At 40.5% G+C, this 11,581-nt stretch overlaps 1 protein-coding gene across 1 annotated transcript; it reads left to right on the forward strand.

The window, feature by feature from the left end:
• Positions 1 to 698: 698 nt before the first annotated feature.
• LOC308097260 (uncharacterized protein) lies at positions 699 to 11,581 on the forward strand. The gene is made up of 5 exons (XM_080444934.1): positions 699 to 768; positions 1,990 to 2,112; positions 7,569 to 7,788; positions 10,064 to 10,272; positions 11,397 to 11,581. Exons 1-5 carry the CDS (start codon positions 742 to 744, stop codon positions 11,454 to 11,456), a joined length of 639 nt encoding a protein of 212 aa, XP_080301060.1. The 5' UTR covers positions 699 to 741; the 3' UTR covers positions 11,457 to 11,581.

Below are 11,581 nucleotides of genomic sequence, written 5' to 3' on the forward strand. Positions count from 1 at the left end.
CCCTGAAGAAGCTGATGACCTGCATTTCGAGGGTTTGTTGGTCCTCGATCGGAGCGTCTTCTCCGTTGCTTCTTTCTGGAGCGGCTGCTCTCGCATAGGATCGAGGTTTTATTTCGATCCCGGTCAGAATCACATCATCTTTACGTGAGTATTGCTCTAATTCATCTACTCTCTGTTCGAGCAGGTAGATTTTCTCATCCTTTTGAGTTGCCTCGGTCCTGAGGATTTTAACCTCCTTCACGAGATCCGCCAGGACCTGTTGTTGCTTTACAACTTGGCTGATCTCAGCACTCAAATGATTTAATGACTTACGGATCTCTTCAAGTTCCTCCTCCAACTTGCTAGCCTGCTTGCTAGCTATCCTTGTAGCCATTGTTAATTTTTATTTTCTTTTTGATCGGTCTGGAATGGATTAAGTTCAATTCAATTGTTTGGGGAGCGGCTCCTCACGGCTCCGCTACTCCTTTAACAATAAAGCAAGAAAGAAAAGAAAAGCAAAGGCGTAAAGCAACTTAACTTGCTAATAATAGCAGAAAAGGCAGTGAATCAGGCAAAACAGTGAAGACATAATTATGAATAACAACAACACACCACACGGGGGCGCTGTGCCTTCAACAACACTGGAGCACAGATACTGTATGTACTTACTGTATATAGTACATATGGAAGGTTTTGACAGGAAATCCTCTGTGATTATGAAACAGTGAAAGGTAAAGCTGACAGTTAGTCCAGCAACAGAGGATGATTCTGCTCTTAATGCTTCTCGAGGTGAGTATAGACTTCATAAGAGAAACATTTAGAATGCATTTAATTAACCACGTTTTATCTGCATTATTTTGACCAGGCACATGAAGAAAGTTGTGTGAGTGATCAGATCTCATAATATAATCTTATCCATCAAGTGTTTTCGTCTCCATCAGGTGGAAACCTGAAACCTTTTTCTTTTGGTGTGACACTGTGGTATGATCAGTGGTGTATAGTAACTAAGTACATGTACTCAAGTAATGTACCTAAGTACAATTTTGAGTTATTTGCACTTTACTTGAGCATTTCCCATTTCCAATACTTGTACTTCTACAGTGGTGGAAAGTAACTAAGTACATTTACTTAAGTACTGTACTTAAGTAAAAAAAAAAATTGGTATTTGTACTTTACTTGAGTATTTCCAATTTCCAATACTTTTACTTCTACTCCACTACATTTCAGAGGCAAATATTGTACTTTTACTCCACTACAATTATTTGAAAACTTTAGTTACTTGTTACTTTTCGGATAAAAATGTGGACATTATAAAACATACATTAACCACTTTAGCCCTATTTTATACCTAGGCTATTTGAAAATAGCCGATCTACAAGCTCACAACGACGCGTTGTGAGCTTGTAGATCTGCTATTTTCAAATATTTAGTACTTTTACTTTTGGTACTTTAAGTACATTTTGATACCAGTACTTCTGTACTTTTACTCAAGTAATTTTTTAATTCTGGACTTTTACTTGTAACAGAGTATTTTTATATTGCAGTATTGGTACTTTTACTTAAGTAAAGAATTTGAGTACTTTTTCCACCACTGTACTTCTACTCCACTACATCTCAGAGGCAAATATTATACTTTTACTCCACTAGAATTATTTGAAAACTTAAGTTACTAGTTACTTTGTAGATTTTGATTATTATTACAAAACATACATTAACCACTTCGGCGTTATATACATTTCGACCATTTGAAAATAGCCGATCTACAAGCTCACAATGCGTCGCATCTTGTGAGCTTGTAGATCTGCTATTTTCAAAAGATGTGTATACATTTGAAAACTTGAAATGGGACATTCTGCCTAATGAGTACTTTTACTTTATGTACATTTTGAATTTCCCACACTTTTACTTGTAACTTGTACTTTGACTTAAGTCAGAAATGTGAGTGCTTTTTCCACCACTGTGGTATGATCAAGTATGGCGTGAAGTTAATATGTTTGCGTTTGTTTTCAGTTGGTGTGTTCAGCCCCAGTGAATGTGTCACAGATCCAAGCGGAGTGCAAACAGGATGTCTCTCTGCAGTGTGAAGGCAACCCTGACAGCAACCACAGCGACCGCACTGTCACGTGGTATAAGGTTAGACATCATTTAGAAAGAAATACATATTCTATCCACTGTGTTATCTTTTCCATTAAAAAGGACCATATATCTGTCATGGCCTAAGTCATTTTTTTAGGATTTTTTTTTTTTTGCCTAAGTCAGCTCTTCATGACACTGGCCACCTCTGGTAAAATCTCTTATCTCCTAATTGAAAAGGATCATGCTGTTCCCTCCTCTGTTAGTATAATGGCCTAACACCCTAGTGTGACTTAGGCCAAAATAGTTTTTTTTTTGGCCTAAGTCACATGGTTTTGTGAAAATTGTCAAAAAATTGCCTAATTATTTGGCCTAAAGTCAGATTGAATCCTATTTAAACCTATTTAAATCTCTTATGTTACATAACTGACAGACAGTGTTATTTTAATAGACATTTGGATCAGTTTTTCCTGAAAAACGTAAAAAAATGACTTAGGCCATTAGTTTAGCAAGGTGACAATATTGCATGTTCAGCCCGTTGACTACAAGTAATGAGTATGTTATAATGACTAGATAAATGGAAGCCAAGAAACGCACAGCAATGGTATTTAAAGGAATAGTTCACCCAAAAAATTTAGAATGACCTGAATTCATGGATAAGTATTTTAACTGTTGTATTTGACATGCAAGTGGATGTGAATGCAGAGAAAAATTCCATTGTAGGTGGTGCAGCTAGCCATTTGAAATGATGTTTTGGAACCACTTTTATTTGAAATTGCGTGGGGTGGGGGGGGGATTGGGGGGAGACACTGCAGCAAATATCCTCCAATTGAAAAAATTGAAAACCCCCCCAACCTACTGACATATAGTTTCCATCATATTGTAAATGTTGCACTCTGTGGTGACTCAGAATTTCCCCCGCTGGGCGTATAGCGTAGGACAGGGCTTCCTCAAAATGATATGCATTTGGCTGCGGACCCACATCTCAAAATATGTTGTGCCAGTAGGGACCCCCAGAAGCAAAGATTTGTCATGCACCCCCAAAAAGTCAATTAAGTATATGTGACCATTTTTGACTGGAGGACAGTCATCTCGCTGGTGCCCATTGTTCAGGAAAGGGGAAAAACGTTATTTTTTTTTCAAAATGAGTTTATAGCCCAGTTAGACTCTTCACATACTAGAGTATGTCTGACAGAAATTTCAGAGCTTAAATCAACATGTAAATATGAAATAAATGCATAATCATTTAGTAAAATATAAGGTTAGAGCTAGAATTTGCTAGCATTGCTAACCAAATCCTCAGTTTCCATTCAAACATCGCGGAATCACGGTAGAATCCGCTATTTCTACCCGATCGTTTTGAAAGGTATCACTAGTCTGTTGGCTTGTGTCTGTGACCGTTTGTACTTTTAAGTTAATTCTGAATTCTGGACTTTTACTTTTAAGGGCGCGCCCCCACCAAGAGTTGGCTGGCCGCTGATTGCAGAATCTGCCAATGCATTGTCAATGCAAATGCGTGGATTCCTGGTCTTGCGGATTTTTTCCAAGAATCCACGCATTTGCATTGACAATGCATTGGCAGATTCTGCAATCAGCGGCCAGCCAACTCTTGGTGGGGGCGCGCCCTAACAGAGTATTTCTACATTGCAGTATTGATACTTTTACTTAAGGAAAACATGCGAGTACTTTTTCCACCACTGTTAAGATGTGGGACATTATGGTGTGGGAGGTTAGAAGAGGGACAGTCCCATCTGCTCACCCAACTGCAGAGGCAGATCATTTTTTTAGGGGTTTGTTTTTTCACGTGAAAGTTTGAATTAAGAAAATAGGCAAATTGCATAATTGATTCCAAAATTAAAACAAAAGAGAGGGGAGAACAAGGGGAAAAAAACATACAGGAAAGAAACGGGTGAAAATAAAATGTTAATATATGTACATTTATGCATGTGGCATTAACCAGAAGCTGGTAGTAGTGGACTAAATATGGGCTTAGCATGCAAAAACACAGAAATGGCTCTTTAAAGGGATAGTTCACCCACAAAAATTAGAAAGACTTGAATTCATGGATATTTTTTTGTTTTGGTCTCATATAAGCCAATAATTTGATGACCAGCGGACCTGGCAGGCAGCGGTTCCGGTAGGAGACACAAAGGAGACTCTTTGTGTCTCCGGTACCGGAACCGCTGCTGGTCATCAAATTATTGGTTTAGGAATGAGACAAAAAAAGATATCCTTGAATTCAAGTCTCCATGGAGTGACTAATCCATAGAAAATGTTATTTTTGGGGGGTGAATTACTCCTTTAAAGTCACCATTCAGGAAAAAACATAATACTTAAAAGTTTGCTCCTTTTTTTTTTAACATAATTTACCTCTAAGGGCGCGCTCCCACCGCACTTTTATTTTACCTCTGGGGCAGAATCTGCCAATGCATTGTCAATGTAAATGCGTGGATTCACGCAAGAGCGGATTTTTCCGCTTGTAGCGCAGACCTTGCGTTTATCTGCTCTACACGACTTGTCCATTTGAAGCAGAAAACTGCTGGAGGTAGGAGCTGATTTTCCTCCTCTGTCCAATCGGGTGAGTTGAAGGCGGACCGTCCCAAGCCTCAGGAAGCACAAGGCAGCAAGCGGTGCGGGCTACGGGGACGGTCCTGAAAGTGAGAGACAGGTGCGTCACAGCGTTTTTTTAGAATCCGCTGGCTGCAAAAAACTGTGGCCGAGCACAACCTGCGTTTAACAGCGGCCAGCCAACTTTTGGTGAGAGCGCGCCCTAAACCAGCAGCCATCAGCCACTGCAGTAGTGTGGTGGTGTTTATACCTGCAGAAACTTCTCGCTGTATGTTGGTGTTTTGTGTTTTGGTCGATGCCCCAAAAATGTCCCATCTAACAAAACAAACAGTGAAAATGTTACACAATAGTGTGAACAATGAAATAAGCCAAAGGCTTTGGGTTCTAAACAGTGACCATATATGGGGAGACACCACACAAAACCACACAGTGAGGCAAGAAGTCCAAAGTCAATGTTCTTTTATTCAACCTAAAAACTAATTAAAGCAGAGCAGTGGAATGGGGGCGGGGCGTAGGAGGGGAATGGACAAATCCAATGTCCAATGGGGTAAGGGGGTCTTTCAGAGCCGTCCAGTGTTAAAAGCCATTCAAACTGTAAGATGCAGAGTCATTAAATGCCATGGGTTCCAGTGTCTAAAATTCAATCACAGCAGAATAAAGTGTCTTTTGCATCTACTTCCCTTTCCAATGAGGGGTCCGGTTGGTTCCTTCCAGTGGTGTAAAGTAACTAAGTACATTTACTCAAGTACTGTACTTAAGTAAAATGTTGAGGTACTTTTACTTTACTGGAGTATTTCCAATTATCAGTACTTTTACTTCTACTCCACTACATCTCAGGGGCAAATATTGTGCTTTTACTCCACTACAATTATTTGAAAACCTTAGTTACTAGTTACTTTGCAGATATAAATTATTCCATTATAAAACATACATTAACCACTTTAGCCCTATTTTACACCTAGAATAGGTAGAAAATAGCTGATCTACAAGCTCACAACGTGTCGTGATGCGACGCGTTGTGAGCTTGTAGATCTGCTATTTTCAAACATTTTAGTACTTTTACTTTTGGTACTTTAAGTACATTTTGATACCAATACTTTTGTACTTTTACTCAAGTAAATTTTGAATTCCGGACTTTTACTTGTACATTGCAGTATTGATACTTTTACTTACAAAACATTTGAGTACTTTTTCCACCACTGGTTCCTTCCAACCTCTTCCAAGTCCTCCTCCTCTGCCCTTGCTGGAGGTCTGTGCGTCTCTGCATCTGTGAGAATCTGCCTCACTCTGCAACAGTGGCTGTTAAATAGGGAGAGCCTTCCTAATTAGCTCATCATGCCCTGCACCTGTTCCACTCACTTATCCAATGGGAGTCCTCCATGCTGAACTGCTACCATAGACTGGCTTCAAAGGGGACCGTACCGCTTTCCTAGGAGAGCGGGGAATATAGAGCATCGCAGTTCGGGGTCATACCTATGTTCCCGCCCACTTCCTGGTTTTTCGGGGTCATACCTATGTTCCCGCCCACTTCCTGGTTTTTCGTGGTGCCGGAAGGAACAACTCAATGCATTTTTCCCATTGACATTTCCAAAAATATTTATATCTATTAATTTAAGCCTCGAATCAAGCCATCATGACATGACATGAATCATGACCATAAAACGTTTGATTCTGTGATATTTTTTTTTTGAAAACGGCAAAACAAAGGGTATTTAATTAATATAGTATATCATATAATTAAATATAAAATAAAAAAAAATCACAGAAAAAAACGTTTTATGGTCATGATTCATGTCATGTCATGATGGCTTGATTCGAGGCTTAAATTAATAGATATAAATATTTTTGGAAATGTCAATGGGAAAAATGCATTGAGTTGTTCCTTCCGGCACCACGAAAAACCAGGAAGTGGGCGGGAACTGCGATGCTCTATAGGACCTAACCTAAACCTAAACCTAACCATAACCTTAGTGGGGGAACATAGGTCCGGGGAACATAGGTATGACCCCGCTTCAAAGCACTGCAACTCAAAATGACATAATGAAGAAAAGCAAACATGCAAATAGGAATTGAAAAGCCAGCTATAATAATACAAATGATTAAGCGGTCAGCATGACAAAAACACCAAAATACAGCAAGAGGGCTGTGTGTTTCTGCAGGTAAACACCATCACACTCAGTGGTGGAAAAAGTACTCACATTCTTTATTTGAGTAAAAGTATCAATACTGCAATATAGAAATAGTCCATTACAAGTAAAAGTCTGGAATTCAACATTTACTTGAGTAAAAGTACAAAAGTATTAGCATCAAAATGTACTTAAAGTACCAAAAGTAAAAGTACTCAATATGCAGAATGTCCCATTTCAAGTTTTCAAATGTTAAAAATCATTTGAAAATAGCAGATCTACAAGCTCACAATGCGTCGCACCGCGACGCATTGTGAGCTTGTAGATCGGCTATTTTCAAATGGTCGAAATGTATATAGGGTTGAAGTGGTTAATGTATGTTTTGTAATAATAATCAATCTACAAAGTAACTAGTAACTAAAGTTTTCAAATAAATGTAGTGGAGTAAAAGTACAATATTTGGATCCGAGATTTAGTGGAGTAGAAGTAAAAGTATTGGAAATTGGAAATACTTAAGTAAAGTACAAATACCTCAAAATTGTACTTAAGTACAGTACTTAAGTAAATGAACTTAGTTACTTTACATCACTGATCACATTACTGCAGTGGCTGATGACTGCTGGGAAATGATTGGTATTAATAGTTGTTATATTGTTTTGTTATGGTAAACATATATATATATATATATATATATATATATATATATATATATATATATATATATATATATATATATATATATATATATATATATAGACTATATTAACAACAGGGTGGTGATCTATATGAATGAATGTGTTCTGTTTTCATGTTCCATGGCAGTGTGAGGACTTGTCAAAGTGTGACAGCGGTAATGGCATCATAAGGAAAAGGGGCAGTGACCTCCAGAAGTTTCAGACCTCTTCACAGGCGCGGATCAGAGACGACTGGAGTCTGATCCTGCCCGCTGTGACCCCGGACGACTCTGGCTTCTATATGTGCAAAGTCGGTCCAAAGATAGGAGAGCAGACCTATGAGCGCTACGCCAACCTGACTGTTCAAGGTACAGTATACGCTTTGTACTAACATTTCCCTTTGAAAAATATATATGATCTCTGCCAGGTGGAAACCGTTATTCATTTTGAAAATGTTTCAAATATAGCAAAAATAGCAGATCTACAGACCCACGACGCGACCCGTTGTGGGCTTGTAAATCTGCTATTTTTGCCATACTATTGTGTGACATTCTTATACGCGGAGTAGGATATTAATTTACGATTACGACAAAAGTTGAACTTGAAACAAGGAGATACAATGTTTCTGCCAGACAGCCATGATATTCTTCATGAACGATATAAGGAAATCTTGTCGGGCAGAAACCTTGTATCTCAATATTCTAATAATGTGTGTTTTTTTTCCGTAAATGAACGACCTACTTGATCATTCTACACAGCGTCACACAAAAGCATCACAAATAGCAGATCTACAAGCTCGAGCTTGTCGATCTGCTACAATGAAAATAACTGATCTACAAGCTCACAACATGTCGTGGGGGGCCTAGCCGTAGACCCCTGGGCGACTGGGTTTTATAGTGGCTACGTGTAATATAGGCTGTTTCTGAAAGCTTTTGCCTCTACACCAAATCTGTTCTCTGCTATTTCTACCGAATGTCCGCCGCAGAATAGGAATGCAAATGTGGTTGACCTCATTCTAACCAAACTCTGTCTTCCAGTCAACAGTCTAGTAGTTCACTGTCAGTCAGGGGCGTCACTACCGTCACACAGACAACGCGGTTGCGTTGGGGCCCATGACGTTAGGGGCACCTCCCCACCCAGAAAAAATTAAAATAAATTATATATCAAAATAAATAAAAAATGAATTAAAAAATAAACCTGGATGTGCTCTTAACATTGTTACAAAACCGTTGTTTATGTACCCGAAATCCGTCACAAACACGCGAAAAATCAAAAAAAGCTATTTTTTTTCTTTTCTCATGCGCGTTCATGAGGGCCCGCTGTGACCACCTCGCGTCGGGGCATACTGTTGCCTCGTTACGCGACTGCTGTCAGTGCACAAACAGTTTGAAGGTGCAGTAGGCCTAAGTGATATTTGTCAGACAAAGATCTATATTGTGATAATAATCATTGCTATAGAGTGTGTTCAGTAACAAGACTCTCCACGTCTCTCCAGCTCTTTATTAAACACAAAATTCATTTTCAGGTCAGTATATATATATATGTTACAGTATGATTGGAGAACCAGTACGATTGAAGAAAGCGCGCTCGTTTTTACCACCCACCCAGCACTAGAGGGAGCCACAAGCCAGGCTTGTGCACAAACATATATGGCCACACACACACACACACACACACACACACACACACACAGTCACACACACAGTCACACACACACACACACACACACGCGCACACACACGCGCACGCGCTCATGCTTTTTTTGGTTTATTGAAAGCAGGACTGTTTAGATACTTTTATTGTGTTCTGGCTTTTGTTTTACTTTCTCCCTGACACACACACACACACACACACACACACACACACACACACACACACAGTGATCCATGAAAAGAACTATTCTGTCCCTATCGGTTTACAAATCAAACGGCGCTGAGTCGACTAGTGGAGCGTCGGCCGGTCACCGCGGGCACTCGCGCCTGGAGGCGCGAGGGCGCGCTTCCTCGGCCTCAAGCTCCACTAAGTCGGCGCGCCGTGCGTGTGAACGCGTGTTCAGCGTTCCCCTCATAGATATTATGGTTCCCCTAGCGTAGCTTCCTGGTTGCTATGTGGGGGGGAACAACAAAAGACAGGTCTCCGTCGGCGCATCAAAGCCCCGCCTCTCCGCGCTCTCCTTCTCCTCCTCCTCGGAGGAGGAGAAGGAGAGAAGGAGAGGACGGGACGGGTTATTACGCGAGGAGGAGGAGGAGGAGGAGGCTCCTCTTCCTCGCGAGCCTCGCGTAATAACCCCCCGCCTCGCAGCGCCGTCCTCCTCCTCCTCCTCGCGAGCCTCGCTAATAAACCCTGTCTCGAAAAGCCCCGCCTCGCCCCGAAGGAGCCCCGTGCCTAAAAACGAGCGCTCTGTCTTCAATCGTACTGGTTCTCCAAACGTACTGTGACATATACATTTAACCTGTTAACAAAAAATACCATGAAATATCGCTTAGTCTACCTTTAATTATGAAAGTCCACAAACAGTGCATTTTGCTGTCAATATTCTGTCTACTTTCAAACTAAAATAAGATCATTTTATTCCATACTAATGTGTTTATCCATTTACAAATTCACTCAGACGTACACTTCTGTCTTGTGAACCTGTTGCAGTGTGCGTGACCCCGCCTCCAGTGACATCATCCCAGATGACAGAGGTGACAGGTGTCACTAATGTCACCACAGAGCAGCCTGCAGCGTCCAGACGAGACGAGTTGATGATGAAGAGTGATGAAGACGAGGGCTTTCCTGTCACCTGGTGCGTGGTGGGCTTCGTGGCTCTGCCGCTCGTCAAGATCGTCTTATCTGTCGCCACCGTGAAGGTCAATCTTTATCTTTTCGTCTGTTTGCATCAGGGGTCTTTTTCAGCCCAAGGACCCCCTAGCTCAATGGTTCTCAACCTTTTCAGGCCACGACTCCCCAAAATAATCATTTGAACCCCCCCCCCCCCCCCCTGACAAGCACTTGGAATTGTAGGCGGTTGACTCGGTTTCACAGATAAATATTGTGAAAATAGCAGATCTACAAGCTCACAAGCTTATAGAATGTAGATCAACTATTTTCAAAATGATTGCCTCTTTCTTTGTTGATTACTTTTGATGCAGTACTGGCCTTTTTTCCTGAGGTATTAAAAGGTCTTAAAAGTCCTTAAATTGTCACTTCACTGTCATCTGGGGACCCCCCCCCCCCCCCCAAAAAAAAAATGTGGTTTCATGTGGTGAAAATTAGCAGATCTACGCTCACAACAGTTTGTATTTTGGGCAAATGTTCCCCCTGAAATAGGGATTTAGGGTTCAAGTGGTTATTGTAAAATATAATAGTTGTGTTAATGGTTATGAAAGAATCACGGTTACAGTTTTATATAATCTACTCTGACAATATAACCACATAGTACGTTCAGTGTCGATTTAACTCTGACACTAAAACATTTCATTTAACTTAAACTAAAAGTATTTTTTTTTAAAGGAACACAACAAACATACTGTTTTTTTGTTTCTCCACCATCACATTCTTTCATCTTTTCAACTTCGACCAATCAAGGCTTTTAATACTGTACTTGAAAAACTCAAACTGAGACTAAAACTGTGAACAAACTGAACTAAAACTAGTCAGCTCCCAAACATCTACAACTATTTATACATCTGAGAACTGTGTGTGTGTGTGTGTGTGTGTGTGTGTGTGTGTGTGTGTGTGTGTGTGTGTGTGTGTGTGTGTGTGTGTGTGTGTGTGTGTGTGTGTGTGTGTGTGTGTGTGTGTTGCATAAATGAGGTTGTGGGTTTTCACATCTCGCATGTCGGGTGAGAGGTGTGTGGGTGGTACAGCATTGTAGGCGAGCTTGGTAACTGTTTTGAAATGGCATTTCCTCTCTAAGTACAGTACCGAGGCAGCGGTGGAGGGGGGGCATGTTCTTTTTTTTTATCCATTCTATTTTGTTGTATCCCTCCAGATTGTTGGGGCCATTTCTGAGAGGTCCTGGAGAGGAACAGAAGACAGCCTGTCACGTTAAAGAGCTGGAGAGACAGAGACACCCCGTTACTGGACAAACACTCTATAGCAATGATTACTATCACAAAACATATCACTTACCCAACCTGTAAATTAAAGTTGGTAGAACGGCCAAGATTGACAACA

Source organism: Gymnoscopelus braueri (genome assembly GCF_963280865.1).
Source record: "Gymnoscopelus braueri genome assembly, chromosome: 12".
Classification (NCBI taxonomy): Eukaryota; Metazoa; Chordata; class Actinopteri; order Myctophiformes; family Myctophidae; genus Gymnoscopelus; species Gymnoscopelus braueri.